General features: G+C 41.7%; 1 protein-coding gene and 3 gene segments (V, D, J or C); 2 read left to right on the top strand and 2 right to left on the bottom strand.

The window, feature by feature from the left end:
- On the bottom strand, window positions 1-8,760 carry LOC308384501 (immunoglobulin kappa light chain-like; the record flags this gene model as incomplete). The annotated part of the gene is made up of 4 exons (XM_080863029.1): window positions 1-326; window positions 939-1,046; window positions 8,302-8,601; window positions 8,709-8,760. The coding sequence occupies 4 exons, from the start codon at window positions 8,758-8,760 to the stop codon at window positions 1-3; spliced, it is 786 nt and encodes a 261-aa protein (XP_080719155.1).
- A 4,875-nt stretch (window positions 8,761-13,635) lies between these two features.
- LOC308384500 (Ig kappa chain V region K-25-like) lies at window positions 13,636-14,114 on the top strand. The segment is given in 2 exons: window positions 13,636-13,687; window positions 13,795-14,114.
- Window positions 14,115-16,121: 2,007 nt separating this feature from the next.
- LOC308384499 (Ig kappa-b4 chain C region-like) lies at window positions 16,122-16,555 on the bottom strand. The segment is given in 2 exons: window positions 16,552-16,555; window positions 16,122-16,447 (listed from the first exon to the last, which is right to left on the bottom strand).
- Window positions 16,556-25,198: 8,643 nt separating this feature from the next.
- LOC308384498 (Ig kappa chain V region 3374-like) lies at window positions 25,199-25,689 on the top strand. The segment is given in 2 exons: window positions 25,199-25,250; window positions 25,358-25,689.
- The last annotated feature ends 681 nt before the right edge of the window (window positions 25,690-26,370 follow it).

Below are 26,370 nucleotides of genomic sequence, written 5' to 3'. Positions count from 1 at the left end.
TCAGGACTGGGAACACTGGTCTCTCATCAGTGGCTCTGAGACCAGAGTCTGGGAGCCCTGGGTGGCCTCACAGGTCACAGAGCCCACCTTCATCCAGTGGTCTGCAGGGAGCCTCAGGGTGCTGCTCCAGCTGTAGAGGCCATCGTTCTCCTGCACCACGGGGCTCCTGCTCTCCTCCCAGCTGATGCTGCCACTGCCATCCACCTTCCAGGACAGACTCCAGTCTGAGGGGAAGCCCTTGTTGGCCAGACACATGAGCGTGGCCTCCCCCTGTTTCAGCTCCTCACTGGAGGGACCCAGCACCTTCAGGGCGGGGCGGGCATCACCTAGGAAACACCAATCAGCTTAGAGGACAGGAACCACAATTTGATTTTCTCCGTTAAGAAGTTTCTGTCAGGTGTTTTTTCTGCTCCACCAGTCATTCACTCACACATTGTTTCACTTCCCTTTAAGAAACCTCTCATGCATATCAGCACAGAGAGAATCATCACACAGTTTGAGCTGAAATATGTTCAAACTACACTGGAAATAAAAAAACAAAAAAACAAAACAAAGATGTGTCAACACTTTTAAAAGATGTTAAGCTTCAACATCATCAGTTCTTCGTAATAAACAGCTTGTTCTGGATAAGAAACTCAATACCACTACTTACCTAATGTGTTTTTTTTTTATTGCTTACATTGTTTTAAATGATATGATACAATAAGAACACCAGAGATCTTTATCTTCACTCTGTGCAGTTTAACTTTTTTCATTGGAAATTGTCCTGAGTGTCTGAATATTCATTTCCAAAGCTGACTTTGTTTCTTAGGACAGAATTTATGAATAAAATAATTAATCAGTTACATAAAAAGTTTCCTAACCTTTCATATTAAATGAAATTAAAGAAAAGAAAAGAAAATTACACTAAAAAAAAAAAAGCTCTACGGCTGACTTACTTCCAACTTGCAGTCTGGTTCCTCCACCGAACGTGTACCACAGTGATACAAACTCATTGAGGCGCCGTACAAAAACCTCTGACTGTAGAGAGACACGGCTCTCTGACTCTGAAACAAACAAACTCAACAATATGAATTCTTTAAATCATAATTTCATAACATATTAAAATCATAATTTTTACATAAAAAACAACGAAACACAATAAAACTATATTCCAATAATCCAACAACTGGTACAGGCGTTATTGTTCCCTGTTGTGACGGAGTTACACCGTCCCGAGACACATTTTTGGCTTCTAAGCCAGAGATCTTGCAACTGGCTTTTGGGCTGTGTGGGGTCTCTCTCTTCTGGAAGATGATTGAATAAAGAATTATAAATGTTTGGACCACTCCTGAGTTGGGTTTTCTCTGTTCTATCATGGGGACTAAAAAATCAGGTTTAATAGACAGTAATATATGATGAGTAATAATTTAAAAAATCCATACACATAAAACACACACACACACACATACGGTGACATTTTATACCTTCTCCAGAATACTGTATATACTACGGCCACAAGTTTTCATCATGATGCTGATCCAGAATCCTTCCCTTATTATTTAATTCTAGTGCTATAAGTGTCATGGTCCTGGGTCATGTGACCCAGTGTTTTGTGTTAATTATTATTATCTTATGCTTTAGGTTATTCTGGTTATGTCTTTTGCTATGATTTCTAGTTCCTAGGTTTGGTTCCCATGCTCCCTCTGTTCCAGTTCAGTCAGGTCTCTGTGTAAAGCCGTGGCTGTGTCCCAATTCAGGGTCTGCACGCTTGAAGTACGCGCACTACGCGTACTGCGTACGGTGCGTACTATGAGTACGAGAAGTGCGGAAGTGAGAGGCTTGTGAAATGGGACGGTCTAGCCTGCGTCGCGCTGTTCAGGTTGCCTAGCAACCATGATACTAACCACGAGAAACGTTTCATACAGCTTTGTGTGACAGAAATGAAGGAGAAAAAATGTCTTGTTGGTCATTCATTTCTTCACTCAAAGACAAGTATGACAGTGTGACAGTGTATATATAGATGTATTATATACAAGAGACAACTATTGTTCATTTAATATGTTGGCATTATTACATTTGGCTCAATGCTTACATATATGTGTAAAAAGAAAATGTACGAGCTGTGAAAACTGTTTCTGATAGAATGAAGAGTAGACTGATATAGTAAATATGACTATCCACTTTGTGCATAAGAAATGTTTAAACTGTAGAGATACAATCATTTTGCTGCTGTAAGATCAGCATTTTGTCATGTTTGAAATATTAATCTAATATAATGTGTTTCTGGCACTTCTCCCCCTGCAACTTTGTGTCTTTGTCTCATTTTCTCTGTATTTCTTTGTACAACTTTATAGTGACAAAAAAAGGCTTTCTATTCTATTCTAACTTGCATGTTTCCGTCAGTCAGATGGTTTCCATAGAGAGGCACTTTGCATCAGCAGCACCATGCTCCAGTGCTCTGGGAGAGTTTATAGTCCTGAGAGTTGAACACTGGATGACTGACAGCTGTCCTTCATCACAACAGAAGCCACAGAAATCCTCCTCATCAAAAACATGACTTTGATCTGCGTCCTCATCTGGACTCTCCTCTGCTGCTGCTTCACAGGTAAAGTCCAGAGAATCAAACTCCTCTCCTCTATCAACATCTGTCCCTCTGAAATGAAGCCCACAAAACCATGAAGCTGCTTTATGTTTTTGTCTCTGTGTCCTCAGAGTCCAGAGGACAGATCACAGTGACTCAGCCTGGAGCAGTGAGCTCTGCTGTGGGAGGATCTGTGAGCATCAAGTGTACGACCAGTCAGGATGTTTATAACAACAACCGTTTATCCTGGTACCAACAGAAAGATGGAGGAGTTCCTAAACTGCTCATTTATGTTGCTAGCACTCGAGTATCAGGGATTCCAGCTCGTTTTACAGGCAGTGGATCAAACTCTGACTTCACTCTGACCATCAGTGGAGTCCAGGCTGAAGATGCAGCAGTTTATTACTGTATGTGTTGGCACTATCCTAACAGTCGTACAAAAACCTCCCTCAGTCAGACTGAACAGAAACTGAAGTGACTGCTGCAGCTGGAAGATACTGCAGAGACTGATACAGTTCACTGAGGACACACACACACACACACACACACACACACACACACACACACACACACACACACACACACACACACACACACACACACACACACACACACACTGTATGTCTCTTAAACAAATACCATCATTTTTTGCACAGCAAGGAAAAGTTGGAGAAAGTCTCAAGAAACAATCATTGCAAAAATTATTTCTCTGAAATGAAGCTCCCAAAACCATGATGTGTACGATTATGATAAAGAAAGCTGAGCAGTGTATTGAAAAAAGCTTGGCTTTGACCTTTGAGCTCAGCTTGAAAATAGATCTGTGAAGGCTCTCAGTCATCCAGGTGCTCGTACTCTAAGGAGCCACCAAACCTACAAAATGTCTTTGGGGCAAGACATCGTTCCCTCTCACCTACTCGAGGATGACAGTGTGGAAATAAGTGTGCAGTCAGTTATTAATACTAGTCTTCTATCTGGGTGTTGTTGGGTCTGTGTTTCCACAAGCCCCGCTGGTTTAGAGACTAATTCATCATGAAGAAAACGAGACAGTCAGCGATCGATCGATTTACTTGCAATGGAGGCCTCGTCGGTGTCTACCACAAAATGACCCCAACGATGGCCTCCGCTTGCTATTGGGAAAACAGTTCACACAATACAATAGTACCTCCCCTCGTAAACCCCCCTTGGTTACAAAGACAAGGCACTGTATGTATGTGTGTGTGTGTGTGTGTGTGTGTGTGTGTGTGTGTATCAAGATATGGCCCTGTGAACGTCTCCTTAAAAGCTGGTGCCAGGAGTCCAGCGGTCCACCTAAACAAAAGGCTCTTATACTTAAACAGATACAGAGTAGGTGTCCTCCCATACTATATAAAGAAGGTACGACCTCACTCATGACCTTAGGATGTGTGTGCATGCCAGAACACTCTGGAAGAGTCTTTGCAGACTACCAAGGATCAGACCTCTATCATTATACAATTGATACCTCTAAGCATATATGATTACATGATAGAGCCCCTTTTTTATGGCCTCTATCAACCCTCATCGCCTCACTTCAGGCATTCTTCCTGTGGGGGGAATACTTATGACTCCTCTATTGTCCTTTTTATCTCTGCAGAAAACCTTTCTCAGAAAGGGTATTGGATCCAGTTGTTTTACTGCTGTTATGATCCCACCTGTTGAATCACTTTAGCAGTCTTGTAGAAGTGGTCATGATGCAAATGACAACAACAATGACACAAAGGAAGACCCTCTTCAGATTGTCAAAGTATGCTTAGCACAGTGACACAGCATTAGGTGATGTTCATAGGAAATTGCCGTCGGTCATTCCCCATCACCACCCTAGCTTCTGGTTTCTGTGCTGCTCACAGAATCATGATGCCATCATTGAACTCCCTCTGTGCTGTCGATTGGAGCTTGGCACGCTCCCCTCACCCTCAGATGCCCGTCTGTAGTATTTTTTCTCTCTTACTTTCTTTGATAAATGTACCTGTATATTGTTTATATGATCTAAATATATTAACAATGAACAATTTCTTTTTGTTCTCAGATCAAATAAAACAATTCCATCTCAAATACTTTTTTTCCACATAATGAAAGTATTTGTGTAGAAATTAAAACTCTTTGCAAGTAAATTATTGTTTTATCATATATCCTGCGTAATTTAAAATACGAAAATATTAAAACCATACTAAATATAGAAGAATGTATTAAAACTATCACAGTAAAGCTCCTGTTAAGTAAAGGTGGTATGAATAATTTGTTTTACAGAGACGAGTAAAACTTTGAGTTTCAAGTCCTTTCACTCTAATTACCACTGGAGCAAAGGTAAGGTAGAAAATTTAAATGTAATGCAGGGCTGTAGAGTGCAACCAATTTGGTCGCAAGTGCGATTACAAATAATCTCAGGTCGCAGCGATACGACCAACTATTCGAGTAAAAAATAAATAAATAAAATACTCTCTGCGACTCTGAAACTCTCCCTGTGGTCAACAACCGACACACATTATGCTCCTATCGTGGTCTAAACCAATCAGAGATAATCAGGGGTGGGACCTCTCTGATTGGTCGTAGTTCAGATATTCATGTAGTCCGTCTGTACGTTTGAAAGTACAGGCAGATAGAGAGAGGTGAGTAGCTTGAATAAAGCGACATTGATTCATTAAATCCTAAATCGAGTTTTAAACATAAATATATTTTCCCAGAAACGCCGGAATCTCAGGTTAAAGATCACAAAAGTATTTTATCAACCACCAAACAGTAAATGAGAGCAGGTAAACGGATTCCACACAAAGACACACAGTGTAAACACACAGAGCGGACCCGACGCATCAGAATCAGCTTTCTCTGCTTTCTCACACGACGGCACGTAGACGGACACGCCATCGGGCTGAAAGCCGACAGCTCACTGATTCTGATGCGTCGGGTCCGCGCTGTTTACGTCTTTTTTGTGCTGATTCTGAGCTGCAGGTTTTGTCTCTCTCCAAGCAAAATTGACTGAACCAGCAGCAAAAGAAGCAACAAACTATTCACATCTGATAAACATCGTCATGAATTCCCTCTTACTTTACTGTTTTGTTTCCACCAAGATAAAAATCACACTTCATGCACAGCTCTCTCTCTCTCTGTATTCAAGAACAGTTTCCCGTCTCAAATCTCTGTTTTCTGCATTATTCCTTCGCTTATTACCCACCAGTCTACCGTTGTTTACAGCGCTGTCAGCCTCTGTGTTTTTTTCTTTTTTTCTTTTACTTCAATGACCTCGGACAAGAAAGCCTATTTTCTGCTGTTCAATACTGAAGAAATGTAAACTTTTTAAAATTATGCAAAATTGCAGAATATTTTTTAAGATTATCTGCTATAAAAAGCCAGGCCAGGAATATCTCCTTCATGTTTTCTGTTTTTTATTCTCAGTTACTTTGACACATGGACATTGTTAGGATTGATATTTTTTATATTGTCATTTGTGCTAAAATATATAGATATATAACCATTGCCTTTATGTGTCCTAATATGGCTATCATTATGAAGAAAAAGCCAGACAGTCAAAGGGGCTTTCTTTTGTTTACATTTACATCATGTACACTTATATAAGTTGGTTGGAGTTTTGAGCCATGGGTGGACATGACTCAAAAAGGGGGGAGAAGATCATAAACAACTTGATCCAATTTCCTTTAAAAAACTTTTTCTGCAGTGACAACAGGAAAGGAGAGGAGTTGTAAATGCAGATGATTCACCAGGTGACTCGATCACCCCACAGGGTGTCTACAGTGAGAAGATTTGGGGGTTTGAAAGGGGTCATAAAGAGGAGTGTTGACCAGGCTACAGCTTTGAAGATAGCTGGAAGCCACATGGACAAACCAAAAACCAACTGATGTGTTTGAATGCCTATGTCTGCATACATTTGGATTGTAGTGCATATTCTTTTGAGAACGTTGATTCTTGTTTTTGACTGTTGACATTCATTTGTTTCCTTGCAGGATGTAGTTTACTGTGTGTGAGATGAATGAGAAGTAGGATAATTGCTAAGCACGTTTTGTACATGTATTAACTGTGAACTTTTGCAGCAGTAGGAAGTGAATGATGTGAGGAGCTGTGTGTGAATGAAGCCTATACTGAACTGTCAAACACAAGGGTGCATAAGTGGAAATTTATGTACAAAGTTGACAAAAAGGGGGGACTGTTGGAGTCAAATTGTTAAATGTTGTCATTGTGTTACTTAAATGTGTAAGACTTAGTTCAAGCAGCATGGTCAAAGACATTCCTTTGTCTCTGACCACCTCTCCAGCCTGTTTGTTGGTGGGGGAGGCTGTAGTGTTTCATTATAGGGACATCCTATGTGAGGGTTCTGTTTTCTTGGTTAGTAAGCTTCCTGCTTTTATGACCCTTTTGATAAGCAGGAGGTCACACAAACGCACCACCAAACAAACATACACACTCACATACACACAAACACACATACTCGCACACACACACAGACACACACACGCAGTGTTTTAACCTTTTGTGACCATAGGGGGGTTTTACAACGAGTGGTGTTTGTGTTCTCAGAATAAAAAGCTGCAAGGAAGGCTGTTTATTTGATGCTGGCTAGCAGACAGGTGAGGAGCGTTTAGCTCCAAGAGCCTGGTTCCAACCAGCCTCCCTTGCTAGCAAGTAAAATTGCTGTTCATCTTGCTTCCTTGTCGTTAACGGGAATAAGTTTCTAAACCAGCGGGGCCTGTGGAAGCGCAGAGCAGCGATCGCGGCGAAGCTGCTCCTCCGGCACGGCGGCGGGATTCCTCCAGATCACTCGCTAACACTGTGGAGCATCAGCAGTGAGTCACGGATGTTAAAAAGCGTCTGTCGCTCATACACCAACAGGGAGTGGGTTTTCCAAGCTAGCAGGGACACCACTAAGAACACAACATACAAACATTGCAGAACCGAGAGAAAGACGGCGTGCCATAACACCCGGTGCCATCTCTGCATTCTTATGGCCAAAGAGTGCCAAAGCACTTTAAGCACAAGAACAAGATTGTTAGTTAATCATTTACAAATCAATATTGTCTGTATGGACAGCAATTTCCCCCCAAAAAAGGGCACATGTAAAACCGCGGTGTTAAGCGATGCGGTTGAAAAAGTGGCGCACCAGTGCAACCAAGGCAAAAAGTTATTCTAGAGCCCTGTAATGTTAAAGATAATTAGAACATGAAGCCACTGCTTAGCTTAACTGAAAACAATTCTGGGATTTGTTTTTTGAACTTTAGCATCACAGTTGAACAAATGAAAGACCAGGAGAATAACAAAGTGAAGGATGAAGCATCGACCAAATCATTTTAACAATGTTCAAGTTTGAAAATATACAGCTTAATAAAAACAGGATGACTTTATTTGCACAACAATGTGAGTTGATAAGAAGGTTCGTTTTGGTATAGAGGAGTTTATTTGTTTTGGATGTGAGCAATGCCAAAACAAGAAAACAGGTCCTTATGTTCCCCAATCTTCCCAAACAGAAAAGTAAAAGTAAACCAAAGACGAGTTTCTAAGCAATGCTCTTAACCAGGAAACAAGTGTTTCAACAAAAATGGCCTTTCACTGTGTGTGTGTGTGTGTGTGTGTGTGTGTGTGTGTGTGTGTGTCCTCAGTGAACTGTATCAGTCTCTGCAGTATCTTCCAGCTGCAGCAGTCACTTCAGTTTCTGTTCAGTCTGACTGAGGGAGGTTTTTGTACGACTGTTTTTCACTGTGTGAACACATGCTGACTGTTAGGATAGTGAAAACTCTGACAGTAATAAACTGCTGCATCTTCAGCCTGGACTCCACTGATGGTCAGAGTGAAGTCAGAGTTTGATCCACTGCCTGTAAAACGAGCTGGAATCCCTGATTGTCGATTGCTAGTGTAGTAAATAAGACGTTTGAGAGTTCCTCCATCTTTCTGTTGGTACCAGGCCAAATGGTTGTTGCCATAAACATCCTGACTGGTCGTACACTTGATGCTCACAGATCCTCCCACAGCAGAGCTCACTGCTCCAGGCTGAGTCACTGTGATCTGTCCTCTGGACTCTGAGGACACAGAGACAAAAACATAAAGCAGCTTCATGGTTTTGTGGGCTTCATTTCAGAGGGACAGATGTTGATAGAGGAGAGGAGTTTGATTCTCTGGACTTTACCTGTGAAGCAGCAGCAGAGGAGAGTCCAGATGAGGATGCAGATCAAAGTCATGTTTTTGATGAGGAGGATTTCTGTGGCTTCTGTTGTGATGAAGGACAGCTGTCAGTCATCCAGTGTTCAACTCTCAGGACTATAAACTCTCCCAGAGCACTGGAGCATGGTGCTGCTGATGCAAAGTGCCTCTCTATGGAAATCATCTGACTGACTCCAGCACGACTCGTTTAAAAAGAGTTTTTCACAGCATATTTGGAATGTGACTCAACTGAATACTGTAGATTCATATACAGGTAACAAATAAAGAAAAACTCGACCCCTACAATGAAGTGATGTGAAAGCTGTGTAAATTTGAGCAGATCAGAATCAGAATCAGAATCAGAATGGGTTTATTGCCAAATGTTGAGCAGGTTTACAACATCAGGAAATTGCTGCGGTGCTTCAGTGCAAACATACTGTCATAAATTGCGCTTAAATAGACATGAAAAAAATAAAAGTAAGAATAAGAATTAAAAGTGCTACGTAGAAAGATATATACATGAGTGCAGGTGGTGATCAGTGCAAACATGGAATGATGCAGTGAACACAGCGTAGGGTCATGTGTTAGTGGTGGGAACAGTCATATGGTTATTGTTCATGTGTCCGACAGCAGAGGGGAAGAAACTGTTCTTATGGCGAGAGGTTCTGGTGCGAATGGACCGGAGCCTCCTGCCTGAGGGGAGCAGGTCAAACAGACTGTGTCCAGGTGAGAAGGGTCAGCTGAGATCCGAGCTGCACGCCCCAGTGTACTGGAGGTGTACAGGTCCTGCAGAGATGGGAGTCTGCAGCCAATCACCTTCTCAGCAGAGCGCACAACACGCTGCAGTCTCTGTTTGTCCCTGATAGTGGCTCCAGCGTACCACACGGTGATGGAGGAGGTGAGGATGGACTCGATGATTGCAGTGTAGAACTGCATCATCGTCTGTGTTGGCAGGTTGAATTTCTTCAGCTGCCTCAGGAAGTACATCCTCTGCTGGGCTTTCTTTTTTTTTTTTTTTTTTTTTTTTTTTTTCTTTTAAATGACATCAGAAACAGCAGTATGCGACATTACGTGATGGCAGAGCTTCAGTTCATCCTTTGTCATTTTTTTTTTTTTTTTTTTTTTTTTAATAAATAGGACAGGGGGAATGAATGAGAGAAAGAGGGGGAGAGAAAGAAAGAAAACCAAAGGGGAGAAGAGACGGTGAGAAGGGGGGGGGAAGAGAGAGAGAGAAAAAAAAAAAAGAACTCCTGGGTCACCTGTATGGAGAAAAAAAACAAACAAACAAAAAAAACAAACAGAGGAGACAGCAAACAACAAAGAGCAACATAATAATAGAGAAAACAAAGCACCATCACAATAAACTAGCTAGCCATAGATATCAATATTTACTAAATAATAAACGATATTGTGCAGCACGCAAGATAGACAGCGCACAGTGTGCTTTGAGGTAGCAGCCAAGAAAGCTTTAGTCCGCGTCTGTGAATACCCATGTGTGCATACCTGTGTGGATCAGCATGCTTGCATTCCAAAGGTTTCTCCATGTAATGATCTGCTAGGGAGTGTGGGGGGGCCACAGCCCCGTCCTCCAGGGTGTGAAGCGGGTATGGAGGAGATCAAAACTCCAGACATCCAGAGGCCCCCAGAACACAAGAGACCATGGAAGAACAACAGAGGGGCAGCCGCGCCACTGTTCCAGTAAGAGCTGAGGAGAGTCCCAGATGAGGGCTCGGCCAGCAGCCGCGGAGCAGAAGTCAGGGGGAGTTGCAGTGACGCGCCCGTGAGCTCCGCCGGCCCCCAGCTGCGCCTGAGTGACCGAGCCCCAGGCCGAGAGGCCGGGGGCACCCCACCTCCAAAGGGGCCCGAGCGAGCCCCAGGCTCCAGGCCCCGATAAGCGGCCGCCAAGGAGTGAGCTGGGCTTTCTTGATGACGGAGGTGATGGTGGGCTCCCACTTCAGGTCCTGGGTGATGGTGGTACCCAGGAAGCGGAATGAGTCCACAGAGGTGATGGGGGTGTCAGTCAGGATGATGGGGGGAGTGGGGCTGTGTGCTTCCTGAAGTCCACAATAATCTCCACTGTCTTCTGGGCATTCAGCACCAGGTTGTTTTGGCTGCACCAGGACACCAGACGTTCAACCTCCCTCCTGTAGGCAGACTCATGTGTTAGAGCTCACGTTTATCCTCCAGTATCATCACCATCATTGACACCGAATGTGGGGACATAATCAAAATCGTAATTATAAAACTTTTAAATAAAAAAACTGGAGAATCCGTACCAAAGAGCACTGAAGCTTTTATATTCGGTGTTAACTCAACAATGTAAACAAACACTTTTTCAGTTTTCGCTCCTTTGTTGTGACATATCTCACTTTGTCACTGCAGAATATTGTCATGGAAATATAATCAACAAAGGCTGCAGACACGATGAGCCAACACCTTTTTAATTCCCAAGCAGTTGAGGGAGAGAGGACATTCAGTGGGGCACTGATACGTGTCTCTAAAGATGAATAGCAGCCCTCTTTAAATACAGTCAAACAGAAGGCATTTCCACAGCTGTTGTCACACCCTTGACCCCTCCAAGAGAGGGAGAGAGTTTACAACTTTATCTCCTCTTCCAGTGTCACATAGAGACTGCTCCTTGCCTCTTCCCCACATCCTCAAAGACCTGATTAACAAAAGACTTCACCACCTGTTGAATTCTCCCCCTCTGGGTGTCACCAACTTTCTCACGATGCCTGACTTTGTGCAATAGAGTTAAAGCTGAATCTTCCCCACATGTGAACCTCGAAGTGACCCAAAAGTGATATTACTAAAACATGTGACAAATTCATAAAATAAAAGATATTTCCAGCACATTCCCACTCTTTGGATTACTCTGCTAATCACATCAATTCAGATTACAATTACTTTGTTGAAATAAATGGATTACACGTCTTCTCCTGTTTCATATGTTAGGCTGTGCACTCTCTATGGTCTGTCATCGAGCAGAAACGGGAGCTGGAAGCATGTAAATATAATAATAACCACAGCAGCCAAACAGAGAGCCTGACGAGCCCAGTTGTAAGTAAGCTATTAAGACTCGACTGGACACTGTGTTCGTGTTTTCCTCCGAAACAATAAGTTCTGCTGGAGCAGCCTTTCAACGCCTCTCTCTGTCTCTTACAAACTTGACCCAAGCAACAAAGTAAAGCTAGTTTTCAGCTACGAGCCCGACACGAACCCGACGGATTAGCCAGAGGTCCCTTTACTACGGTTTGGAGCCGCGGACCTGTTTTATATATGCGTTTGCAGATCACTGCAAAAAGTGCAGCCTTACCTAATGTCCACCTACTGTTACCCATTTATATTAAGATGTAAAAATCGAGTTGTTATTGGTACGGCAAGTAGGCTTCAGTAACAGTAATAAATCAAACAGCAATAGTGCATTCACGTAGTTGTAAAAAGCATGATCATATATTAAGTAATCCAAAGTATTCAGAATACGTTACAAAATACATTTTGGGGCATGTAATCTGTAATCTGTAGTGGAATAAATTTTAAAAGTAACCTTCCCAACACTGCAGACACTACATCACCAAACAGAAAGTGACCTGTTCAGGGCATGAAACCGAAGTCTTTCCAGCCTCACAGGTTGTCCTGTTATAAAAATATCAAATTAAAACAGAGATGAATGATTCTGCGCTGTGGTCATGTTTAACTTTTGCATCCTGTGGTCAGCATCATGCATCAATGTGAATCACTGCAAGTTTTTTTGTACTGAGTTATACAAAACTCTAAAATAGGTTTTGCAAATTGTAACTTTTCTCTTCTGTCCTGTTGCTTACATGTAAGCGGTTCTTTGATTTGCTGACAGGTAGGTTTCTAAAACCTCTTTCAGGGTGAAGATTCTCTGAAACTCTGTTAATGTGTTTGAGTAGAAAGTACAACATTTCTTTTCTTCTTCTTTTTTAAGTGAACAAGAGGAAATCAGATTTTGTCTTACAAGGATGGATGTCTGTGCCTTTATCTTCAGACATTGTTTGCATGTTTTGTTGGCATTTGGCAACACTTGGGGTTATATCACAAAGTACTGCTCTGGTTTGATCATGAAACATTTTCTTGCCTTTCTCAGTCAATGTGTGTAAGCCTTGAGACCAGTTTTCCCGTGATTCACTCGCGTACGTCAGTTTGAAGAGGAAAAAGAACTCCACGGGACTCCGATGTGAAAAGATGTAACAAAAAATTTATTCCACGGTTTTGCATCTTACAGGAGTGGTCAGGTTTAACTTGTCCTCAACAAAATAACATACTACGGTAGGAAAACCGTGTGGCTCTGTTCTACCCTGCTGCCCCGTATAGCTTATGCCGTGTTAACTCCTTTTCTCTCTCTCTCCCCCCTCCCGCACCGCATGCACTAATTTGCATACATCCGTGATGCCCGGATTTTACTATAAACACGAGTCTTTAAGGCACATGTATTCATGGTACTACGTAACCTAGTTCCACCATAAACATGCATCTATTTCCTAAAATTATTAATTACACAAACAAGCTTAACAACAGCGAAATATAAATACTAAAACATATGAACTATCTTAACTTGGCTCCCACACAATGAACATGTTTTTGTAAAAGATTGCAGAAAATACCCAAATTTAAAAATCCCACACATCCATCAATGTCTGGATGTGTCCTAAAACACAAGAAAGAAAACATTTTCATAAACTGACTGATTAACTGATAAACAGCATCGACTATTTGATCCAACTACTTGTTGTTTTCAGTCAGTTCATTTCCATAGAGAGGCACTTTGCATCAGCAGCACCATGCTCCAGTGCTCTGGGAGAGTTTATAGTCCTGAGAGTTGAACACTGGATGACTGACAGCTGTCCTTCATCACAACAGAAGCCACAGAAATCCTCCTCATCAAAAACATGACTTTGATCTGCGTCCTCATCTGGACTCTCCTCTGCTGCTGCTTCACAGGTAAAGTCCAGAGAATCAAACTCCTCTCCTCTATCAACATCTGTCCCTCTGAAATGAAGCCCACAAAACCATGAAGCTGCTTTATGTTTTTGTCTCTGTGTCCTCAGAGTCCAGAGGACAGATCACAGTGACTCAGCCTGGAGCAGTGAGCTCTACTGTGGGAGGATCTGTGAGCATCAAGTGTACGACCAGTCAGAATGTTTATGGCAACTATTTACACTGGTACCAACAGAAAGATGGAGGAGTTCCTAAACTGCTCATTAAGTATGCTAGCACTCGACAATCAGGGATTCCAGCTCGTTTTACAGGCAGTGGATCAAACTCTGACTTCACTCTGACCATCAGTGGAGTCCAGGCTGAAGATGCAGCAGTTTATTACTGTATGTGTTGGCACTATCCTAACAGTCAGTGGGTGAGCACACAGTGAAAAACAGTCGTACAAAAACCTCCCTCAGTCAGACTGAACAGAAACTGAAGTGACTGCTGCAGCTGGAAGATACTGCAGAGACTGATACAGTTCACTGAGGACACACACACACACACACACACACACACACACACACACACACACACACACACACACACACACACACACACAGAGTGATAGAGTGAAAATGTTATTGTTGCTAAACAAAAACGAATTTGGAAATTTGTATCTCATTCAATCAAATTTTGACCTTTGACCTCTGATTCATAGCAGCTCAGATACATGTGAACCAATTCCTGAATATTGCTCATTATGTAAACATTTCTTAAAGAAAGAGAAAAAAACACAATAAATCACCAAAATCAGTGAGTCACAATTGTCTCCATAACTTATATAAATACTTCAAATAGAAACTTTAAGTCCAATTTTCTCAGGTTTGTAGATTTTTTTCTTTTTTGCTGTTCAATACTAGTCTGATAACTTTGTCTTTGAAATTATGTTACAAATACCTATCTATATTACACCTGGCAAAATAGCACAATTTAATATACAATGTGAAAACTACCACAGTACATACCAAAGTTCACTATCAGTCCATTTGCTGCACTCTTCATGTAATAATGCAAATATTTATTGTGATGCTTTCAGCAAGAAGGGAGAAACAAGTTCAACGTGACAGACAGTTTATGTTATGATTACAGTTGATTTGACATATATTATGATTACAGTTGATTTTACAGTTGATGATTACAGATGATTACAGTTTATAATATTTACACATCACCTTGTTTTCATTTCAGTTTGACAGAAATATTAATATAAAATTTAAAATTTATGCAAACCTGGTTTAGTAAGTTTCCACTGGGAATATTCATATTACTATATGAATACAACATATTTGTGATGTTAACATTCACCCTTATGCATATTTAATTTTTACAATCAGTGTAAACGTAATTTCAAATTCCAGTCTGTTTCCTGCACCAGTTATGTTGGTTACAGTGCTCCAGTACAAACAGTAACAAAAGCAGACAACACAAAAAGTAAGAAATAGCACAATATATAGAATCTATACATATATATAAGTCACCTACTATATATATAAGTAAGTCATGATCACTGTTTACTCACTATTGTTTTGAACCAATAGTTCCATTATTTAACTGTAACACTGCAGCATATATTAAGAGGTACTTATTAAAGCACAAAGTAACTAAACATTATGCCGGAAACACAAGTTCAATTGCTTGCAAGCTTCTGCACAGACAGCATGCTAATGCTAAACTAATCAAGAATCCAGGGTGATGTTAAGCTAAGTGAATGGATAGTGGATTTATATTGGCGTGAGGGACTGTAGCCTATAAGTTCTTATTGTTAAATGATAGTTATGAGATGGTGTGTTTCAGGTGATTTTACAGAAAAACACCAAAATAATGTACTGCATTACTTTAAAAAAGTACTTTGCATAATAGAATACTTTAAGATACCTCAACACTGATCATTTGACTCATTCTTATATTGTGCTTTTCTACTCCACCTGAGAACTCAAATTGCTTTATATAACAAGCTACAACATGCTGAAACATTCATTAAACAGCATGCAATGACTTTGCATGAATAACGGCGGTGTCGCTCAATATTCTCAGTAATAAAATCATAATCTCTAAGTTCTTATCAATTCCCATTCGCACTTATTCTTCAACATAAACTTCGCTTAACTTCATGTATTCAAAGTGGCTTAATTCTACTGACTCATATTGACTACAGATAGCACACTGGTTTCCAATAAGAATCCTGGAAATCATTATTTAGAGTTTAATATTGACATCACCACAAAAGTAAGACAAACACTCGATTCTTATTTAATGTAGATTTTTTTTATTCTTTAAAACTTTAAACAAACTTTAAACTTTAAACAAAGCAATGAACAATGAGAGAAGAAATTGGAAAAAAAAAAGCTACAGAATGCAGTGTGAAAGTAAGACCAGCATAAAAGTCACATATAGTTCAGGACTGGGGACACTGGTCTCTCATCAGTGGCTCTGAGACCAGAGTGTGGGAGCCCCTCGTGGCCTCACAGGTCACAGAGCCCACCTTCATCCAGTGGTCTGCAGGGAGCCTCAGGGTGCTGCTCCAGCTGTAGAGGCCGTCGTTCTCCTGCACCACGGGGCTCCTGCTCTCCTCCCAGCTGATGCTGCCACTGCCATCCACCTTCCAGGACAGACTCCAGTCTGAGGGGAAGCCCTTGTTGGCCACACACATGAGCGTGGCCTTCCCCTGTTTCAGCTCCTCACTGGAGGGACCCAGCACCTTCAGGGCGGGGCGGGCATCACCTAGGAAACACCAATCAGCTTAGAGGACAGGAACCACAATTTGATTTTCTCCGTTAAGAAGTTTCTGTCAGGTGTTTTTTCTGCTCCACCAGTCATTCACTCACACATTGTTTCACTTCCCTTTAAGAAACCTCTCATGCATATCAGCACAGAGAGAATCATCACACAGTTTGAGCTGAAATATGTTCAAACTACACTGGAAATAAAAGAAGCAGATGTGGAAACATTTACAAAACTATTTTAGCTTCAAATTCATCAGTTATCTATAACACATCACTTGTTGGAGATAAGAAACTTAATAGCACTACTTGAATGATGTGGATTAATTTCTTTTACTGCTTACATGATTTTAATGACATTTGAAATGATATCTGCTACAACAGAAACACCAGACGTGCTGCACACTGTCAAATGCCCATCTTTAACTTCTGGCAATAAAAGAAGCAGATATGGCAACAATTATACAAGATGTTCAGCTTCAAAAACCTCCGTTCTGTATAATACACAAGTTTTCTACTTACCTCATGTGAGTTTCAGTCATTTATTGTAGTGCTTTTATGATTTCTAAGCAAATTCTACATTTTTACTGACTAAGTAAAAGACCAGAAATCTTTATCTTCACTCTGTTTAACTTGAGGACAGTTACATTTAATTCATCTTAGAAACAGTGACTGTGATTTCAAACTAGAAAATAATCACAGGCTGATGACAGTTTATATTATTTACACAATGCATCGTCTTTATGTCAGAAATGTCGACATAAAATCTAATTAAAGCTGATGGAGTCAGCCTCCAGTGTACAATGGTTATAATATTACCTCTACATGAATACTTCATTGTTATAAAGCTAACATTTACACCTCGATGTAGTTTCTTTAAAAACATTATAATCTTACTTCCAACATTCAGTCTGGTTCCTCCACCAAAAGTCCACCACAGTGATACAAACTCACTGAGCCGCTGCACAAAAACCTCTGACTGTAGAGACACGGCTCTCTGACTCTAACAGACTAAATTAAAACCAAAAGCTCTCAAGAGTTAACCAGACATATATATATATCTCAATAATCCTCAAGTCCACTCTGATGTTTTATATTATTTGTTAATATTGATTTTAACATTTATTCTGAAGCTAACTTTGTGTCTTCATGAAAATTGATCTAAAAACTATTTTAATGATTTTTGTTTTCTGGCACACTGAACAGAAAAGTCAAGATAACCACAAGAAAGAAATCTGATAAAATAAAAGAGGTTTAAGTTCGACTTACTTCCAAATTCCAGTCTGGTTCCTCCACCGAACGTGTACCACAGTGATACAAACTCATTGAGGCGCCGTACAAAAACCTCTGACTGTAGAGAGACACGGCTCTCTGACTCTGAAACAAACAAACTCAACAATATGAATTGTTTTTATCATAGCTTTATAACATATTAATAGTATAATTTTAAAATTAAAATAAAATAAACACAATAAAATAAAGTTCCAAAAATATAATTTGAGAATTTACATTTTATAGTTGTTAAGATACATCACTACAAAGCTCCCTGTCACAGCTGCGGGTTTTATTGGAAGGACCCAAACGCAGACTCAGATTCAGGGAGTGAGTTTTATTTAACGTAAGTGAAGCACATAACAGGAACGGGTATGGCGTGAACAAAACTTTGGGAAAACTACAAACCAAACCTGAAACGTGAGGAGACTGAGACAACACAGGGGATGGCCAGCAGGAAACGAGATGCGGATGAAACACCAGTGAGACGCAGATGCTCCAACAAAGAGCAAAGAGGCAAACACACACTAATATACACACAAGGAAACAAGGAAATGACAGACAGGAGGAAGAGTTGATTCTAATTAGACGAGACTGGGAGGATGTAACCTGAAAACATTACCATAGAACCAAAAATACTAAGCAAAACACAATCGAGGAACAGAGAACATTAAACTCTGAACAATCACAAATAACCCAAAATAAACAAAACCACAGAATATTAATTAACCTAAAACATAAACATGGAGTCCACAGACTCCGGACCACGACACTTCCACCTTCTTTCTCAAAACTCTAAACATTAAAGTGAATTTTCAATCTACATTCACAAAACCTCAAACTGCACAAATACATCAAAACAGTTTTACGTGTTCTCACAAACACTCAGAGTCTTTAGATCAGTGGTTCTCAAACTCACAGTGAGGACCACCTCATAACATATGTCTCTTGAAGTACCACCCTTATGACCGACATTAAAGTACAGCAGTATAGGGCTATTTACAGTGGCTTGCAAAAGTATTCGGCCCCCTTGAACTTTTCCACATTTTGTCACATTACAGCCACAAACATGAATCAATTTTATTGGAATTCCAGGTGAAAGACCAACACAAAGTGGTGCACACGTGAGAAGTGGAACGAAAATCAGACATGATTCCAAACATTTTTTACAAATAAATAACTGCAAAGTGAGTTGTGCGTAATTATTCAGCCCCCTGAGTCAATACTTTGTAGAACCACCTTTTGCTGCAGTTCCAGCTGCCAGTCTTTTAGGGTCTGTCTCTACCAGCTTTGCACATCTACAGACTGAAATCTTTGCACATTCTTCTTTGTAAAACAGCTCCAGCTCAGTCAGATCAGATGGACAGCGTTTGTGAACAGCAGTTTTCAGATCTTGCCACAGATTCTGGATTGGATTTAGATCTGGACTTTGACTGGGCCGTTCTAACACATGTATATGTTTTGTTTTAAACCATCCCATTGTTGCTCTGGCTTTATGTTTAGGATCGTTGTCCTGCTGGAAGGTGAACCTCCACCCCAGTCTCAAGTCTTTTGCAGACTCCAAGAGGTTTTCTTCCAAGACTGCCCTGTATTTGGCTCCATCCATCTTCCCATCAACTCTGACCAGCTTCCCTGTCCCTGCTGAAGAGAAGCCCCCCCAGAGCATGATGCTGCAACCATCATATCTGACAGTGGGGATGGTGTGTTCAGAGTGATGTGCAGTGTTAGTTTTCCGCCACAAAAAGCGTTTTGCATTGAGGACAAAAAGTTCCATTTTGGTCTCATCTGACCAGAGCAGCTTCTTCCACATGTTTGCTGTGTCCCCACATGGCTTGTGGCAAACTGCAAACAGGACTTCTTATGGTTTTCTGTTAACAATGGCTTTCTTCTTGCCACTCTTCCATAAAGGCCAACTTTGTGCAGTGCACCACTAATAGTTGTCCTATGGACAGATTCCCCAACCTGAGCTGTAGATCTCTGCAGCTCGTCCAGAGTCACCATGAGCCTCTTGGCTGCATTTCTGATCAGCGCTCTCCTTGTTCGGCCTGTGAGTTTAGGTGGACGGCCTTGGTAGGTTTACAGTTGTGCCATACTCCTTCCATTTCTGAATGATCACTTGAACAGTGCTCCGTGGGATGTTCAAGGCTTGGGAAATCTTTTTGTAGCCTAAGCCTGCTTTAAATTTCTCAGTAACTTCATCCCTGACCTGTCTGGTGTGTTCTTTGGACTCCATGGTGTTGTTGCTCCCAATATTCTCTTAGACAACCTCTGAGGCTGTCACAGAGCAGCTGTATTTGTACTGACAGTAGATTACACACAGGTGCATCTATTTAGTCATTAGCACTCATCAGGCAACGTCTATGTGCAACTGACTGCACTCAGACCAAAGGGGGCTGAATAATTACGCACACCCCACTTTGCAGTTATTTATTTGTAAAAAATGTTTGGAATCATGTATGATTTTCGTTCCACTTCTCACGTGTGCACCACTTTGTGTTGGTCTTTCACCTGGAAGTCCAATAAAACTGATTTATGTTTGTGGCTGTAATGTGACAAAATGTGGAAAAGCCACTGTAACACCACACAGTTTACACGAGACAATTTTATTTCTTATATGAATGTTATTTATTTTAGCTGTCACAAACAGGATGTGACAAATGATGATAACAACAACTGTACTGCATTAAAACATTCACAGCAGGTGGGATATCCAATCTTTAAGTGATGACGTATGAACCCTGCTTCTGGATCCAAACTATTCTGCATTTTTTAAGGCTGTTGTGTTTTTAACATGTCTGTTCTCTAAAATCTAAAAGAGGAATTATGGATTTGATCAATCTGGTCTCTGAATGCAATTGACACCCTTTTCTCAACGAGAAGTCTGGGCTCGGGTGAGCCTGAGTGCTGAAGATATCTACCTATTCGGAACCATGATAACAGGGTTCTGGCTGATCGGAGCTGGCTTGGCCCTGACTTATCGAAGAATTAAGAAAGCGGAACCGGCTGTTCAAACCCCCACAAGGCTGCCCGCTGGGATTGAAACGATGGGACGAGGCGTGAGTTTCTCAAAATGGGCTCATTGAGTGCAGCATGGATAAGATCTCGGAGAAGCTTACGGCTGCCGTGAATACTCAGAATAAGACCTCTGTGCACAAACTGGATCACATCTTGGAGAAGCTCACTGCGGTCGTGAGTTCTCAGAATCGGCTCTTTGAGCACAAGAATGACAACATCACAGAGAGTAAGTTTGATAACATCATGGAGAAGCTCACGGCTCTCCAACAGGAGACTGAGAGACCAGTGTTGGACTGTTAGAACTGCTTTGAAATTCATATGAGTTGTTCGCACTAAAGTAAAAAGCACCATCACTTCATGCGGAGACCCCTTTGGCACCAGCTGTGGTCTCAAGGCTGGAGCTGAACAACAACTCCCTGATAACGACTGTGTTTAGTCTGTTCTTCCCATTCCATGCAAGGCCACCTGGGTTGGCTGGAAGACTGTTTACTTAGCCTGGCAGGGCGAAGGACACTGTCTCAGCTGAACTCTGGACACACACACATACAGACACAGACATATGTACACATGCAGATGTGCACTCATCCCCCCTCCAAACGCCTTTGACGCTGATTCCCTTCCGATGCTGACGGTGGATCAAGGAGACCAGCGCTTATGCTGCAGGCCCAGATGTACTGTCTACACTAGCTGGCTCTCACCCTTTACCCTCCCCTGTTGCTTGTCATGTGTTTCTTTGGTGTATTAAGAGTTTTTTCATGTGCAGAGGTGTTTTTTTCTGTTCTCAAACTGATCTCCCTGTTGGAGCTCAGTCTGGGGGGAGTTATTTTTTTCTCCTTATCTTTCCTCATGTTGTACTTTTTCCATGTTATACCTCTCTGACCTGTCTTCCCCATGTGATGTTTTTGGGTAATGTATGTATGGTCGGAGGGTAAGATGGCGCTGCCATTGCGTGCAATAGGTCGGCAGCCTTAACATGAAATTTCCCCTTGTGGGACTAATAAAGGTATCTTATCTTATCTTACGTTTTAACTGTCATGGTCCGGGTGAGTGCGGGGTTTTTCCACTCTGCTGGGCTCCACCTTCAGGTGGAGACTCCCATCAGCCTTCAAACCTGACTGCAATCAAGTCACCAGCATTTAAGACCAGCACTCACAACAGACCTCTGCCAGATCTTCAGCTAACCCACGTTAGTTCTAGGCCGCCAAGCTCTTGAGAGTTTCCCTAACATCTGCATTTCTACTCAGTGTTTTCTCCCTGTCTTAGTACCTGCCTGGCTGTCACGCTTTACAAACAGGAGAGATGCATCTCTGTCTGGACACTGGGTTTCTGCTATCAGGTTGCACTCCCTTCATCGTGGCTCTTCATCTGCCTCCCTGCCAGGGCCGTTGCTCCAAGTATATTCCGGACTCTCTCCCCACCACTCCTCACCCGGACCCCCTAGACACTCTCCTTGCGCGACGCCTGCCCCTGCAATGCATAAGCCATAACCATCATAGTTTAATCAAATGGCTGTGATTCACTATACTGCCACTGACTGGCTGTCTCTTCTCATTATAGTGACTCTGTGTAACTCCACCCAGGCCGCTGCCCCTTTCCCCCTCCCCAGGATCTGTACTTAAACTCTTGCATCTAGTCATAGCACACTGTCTGAGTTTCATGTTTCATAGTTCACAGTTTGTAGCCTTTATAGTTCCTGCATTGTAATTAAACTAGGCACTGTTTTGCCTACCTCTGTGTCTGCGTTTGAGTCCACACACACCGCCTGGCCCTCTCGGCCGTAACATTAACGCTTTTTATTTTGTTCCATTTAATCTAAACAAGCCCCTAAAAAAGTCAGTGATCACTGTCGGCCTCTTTCGGTTTTTATCATCACAATTCATTTTAAAGCTCAGTTTTTTAAACCTTATAATGTAACTACAGCCCAGCCCATGCAGCACTATATTATAATAAGTAATATATTATAATAATGCATAGTTCCCATTATTTCTGTAAAGTTATTTATTTCATATTCTGTATAGTTTTTCATATTTATATCCTGTTCATAGCCTGTACATACTTATAGTTATAGAATATTCACAACATACTTCATACCGTGTACATTATAACATACCATAATAGACCCATTTCTGTAATATACTCACATATCTATATTATTGCTAATATATATATTGTAATATATCTATATCATGGCTAAAGCACTTCTGGATGGATGCAAACTGCATTTCGTTGCCCTGTACATGTGCATGTGCAATGACAATAAAGTTGAATTCTATTCTATTCTAACCTTATACCGCAGTTGATCTCCTCAATGAAGTCTGGTCCGTTAACAGCATCCTGCCATGCAGTTACATTTGTTCCTAACCATCGGGAACCCTCATCGAGTGAAAAAAGTTCATCCTCCAGCTTCACTGTGTTTATATTATGCTAACCATAGCTGTGTAGCTAGCCCAACTTCAGTAACCCTACAAACGCCACTGTTGTTTAGTTTTCTGTCTTCATTTATGTCAGAAGTGATAGCAAAGCTGTATGTTTTAATTTTTCTGTGTCAGTTAAGCTGCCAGAGTTTTGGCTTCATGACCCTCCTTCATGGTTTGTGCACGTCTAAACTCAGTTTACTCTTCATGGCATTTCGGCCGACAACACAAAATACTTGCTGGATCTACTGTCCACCCACCATGTGATGACCCTCCTCCGAGATCCCCCCCTATCAAAGGGAAATACACCGCTCTGAAGGTGCTGCTGCTGCAGCACTACTCCCCCTCCGATGCAGAGCGGCCTGAGAAACTCCTCTCTCTCTCTGGCCTGGGTGATGGTACCGCTCTCGAGCTCATGGAGAGCACGCTGTCCTTGCTAGGAACGGATGACGGCGGATTCCTCTTCACTCACGTCTTCCTTGAGCTGGCCTTGACAACTCCCTGCTGCTGGGTGCAAAGGATTCCCAGTCACTTGCAGAAGAAGTGGATCGCATTCTCCTGGCTACCAGGACCTTTGGCATCGAGACAATAATTCCCGACTCACCGACGGCAACTCCCGCGCCCCCACCGATTCTCCCAGGGGCCTCCAACTCATTGATAGTGGCTGGGATCGCGGTGTCATCGAAAAGGGTTGTGTTTTTACCATCAGCGTGACAGCGCTGTGCCGCCTTTGCAGTTTTATGGCCCAGGGAAATGAGCCCGCCTGTGCTCTGTAGCGGCCGTGACTGCTGGCGATAAGGAAAGGCTGCACTTCATGGAGGACTCATGCTCGGGGAGACGTTTTCTGGTTGACTCCGGCTCCCAGAAGAGCCTCGGGAACGCTCGTGTCGTCTTTGCATACCTCCACAATGGTATATTATTTAATCTTTAAAAAAAAATGGAGATTTCTCACGTACCACCAGAGAGAGGCCAAGTACCACTTGTGGTATGTGAACCACAGTTTGAGAAAGACTGCTTTAGATCATGCACAGAACCAGTTAAAATGATTATACTGCTGAGCATTACACACTACATCACAAAACAGATAATAACATGTTCAGGACATGAAAGTCGAGTCTTTCCTGTCTCACAGGTTGTCCTGTTATTCTACAAAACATTTTAACAAGTGATATCTGCGCTGTGGTCATGTTTAACTTTTCCAACCTGTGGTCAGCATCATGCATCAATGTGAATCACTGCAAGGTTTTTTGTGCTGAGTGAGTTTTTCAAAACTCTAAAATAACTTTTACAAATTTAAAAATTTCACCTTTGAGGCCATGTTTACATGCACAGGTGTAGTTTGAAAAACATTGACTTTTCTGTTTATTCTGGCCTATTTTTTACACGTGAACAGCACTTTAATTTGTTGACAGGTCATTTTCTAACTTCTTTCAGGGTGAAGATTCTCAGAAACTCTGTTCATGTTTTTGTGAGTAGATAAGTACAGTATTTCTTTTCTTTTTTTTATGTGAACAAAATCAGATTGTGTCTTACAAGGACAAATGTGTGTGCTTTTATCTTCAGGCAACACTGTCTTATAGGTAGCATGGTTTTTTTTTTGACATTTTTGGCATTTTTCCCATCATTGGATAGTAAAACAGTGAAGACAGACAGGAAAGTGGGAAACCACACAGTAAAGGGCCACAGGTTAGACTCAGATCCAGGCTGCTGCCCCCTCCAATGACCCACTGCGCTAAACTGGCACCCTGCACATTCCTGATTGGCCAACACTTGGACTGGGGTGAGGAAATCTCCTTTCCAAGAAAATCGTTCTTTTGAAACAAATTACAGTGGACATTGTGAAAAACTGATTAACTGATAAACAGCATCAACTATTTGAACCAAGTAGCTGTTGTATTCAGTCAGATGATTTCCATAGAGAGGCACTTTGCATCAGCAGCACCATGCTCCAGTGCTCTGGGAGAGTTTATAGTCCTGAGAGTTGAACACTGGATGACTGACAGCTGTCCTTCATCACAACAGAAGCCACAGAAATCCTCCTCATCAAAAACATGACTTTGATCTGCGTCCTCATCTGGACTCTCCTCTGCTGCTGCTTCACAGGTAAAGTCCAGAGAATCAAACTCCTCTCCTCTATCAACATCTGTCCCTCTGAAATGAAGCCCACAAAACCATGAAGCTGCTTTATGTTTTTGTCTCTGTGTCCTCAGAGTCCAGAGGACAGATCACAGTGACTCAGCCTGGAGCAGTGAGCTCTGCTGTGGGAGGAACTGTGAGCATCAAGTGTAGGACCAGTCAGGATGTTGTTGTTTCTGGCAGCTCTCACTGTTTAGCCTGGTACCAACAGAAAGATGGAGGAGTTCCTAAACGTCTCATTTACTACACTAGCACTCGACAATCAGGGATTCCAGCTCGTTTTACAGGCAGTGGATCAAACTCTGACTTCACTCTGACCATCAGTGGAGTCCAGGCTGAAGATGCAGCAGTTTATTACTGTCAGAGTTATCACTGGCTGAACAGTCAGCGTGTGTTCACACAGTGAAAAACAGTCATACAAAAACCTCCCTCAGTCAGACTGAACAGAAACTGAAGTGACTGCTGCAGCTGGAAGATACTGCAGAGACTGATACAGTTCACTGAGGACACACACACACACACACACACACACACACACACACACACACACACACACACACACACACACACACACACACACACACACACACAGTGAAAATGTTATTGTTGCTAAACAAAAAAGAAGTTGGAAATCTATCTGTATCTTAGTCAATCAAATTTTGACCTTTGACCTCTGCTTCAGAGCAGCTCAAATACATGTGAACCAGTTCCTGAATATTGTTCATTATGAAAACATTTCCTAAAGAAAGAGAAAAAAACACAATAAATCACCAAAATCAGTGAGTCACAATTGTCTGCATAACTTATAAAAATACTTCCAATAGAAACTTTAAGTCCAATTTTCTCAGGTTTGTAGATTTTTTTCTTTTTTGCTGTTCAATACTAGTCTGATAACTTTGTCTTGCAATTCCAATAAAATTGATCCATGTTTGTGGCTGTAATGTGACAAAATGTGGGACAGTTCAAGGGGGCCGAATACTTTTGCAAGCCACTGTATGTGTGTCCTCATTAGGATAGGGATTTATATTGGCGTGAGGGACTGTAGCCTATAAGTTCTTATTGTTAAATGATAGTTATGAGATGGTGT

This window comes from Rhamphochromis sp. 'chilingali', assembly GCF_963969265.1.
Source record: "Rhamphochromis sp. 'chilingali' genome assembly, chromosome: 17".
NCBI classification, from domain to species: domain Eukaryota; kingdom Metazoa; phylum Chordata; class Actinopteri; order Cichliformes; family Cichlidae; genus Rhamphochromis; species Rhamphochromis sp. 'chilingali'.
Note: the sequence above shows the minus strand (reverse complement) of the source record. Positions and strands in the feature narration are given on the sequence as shown.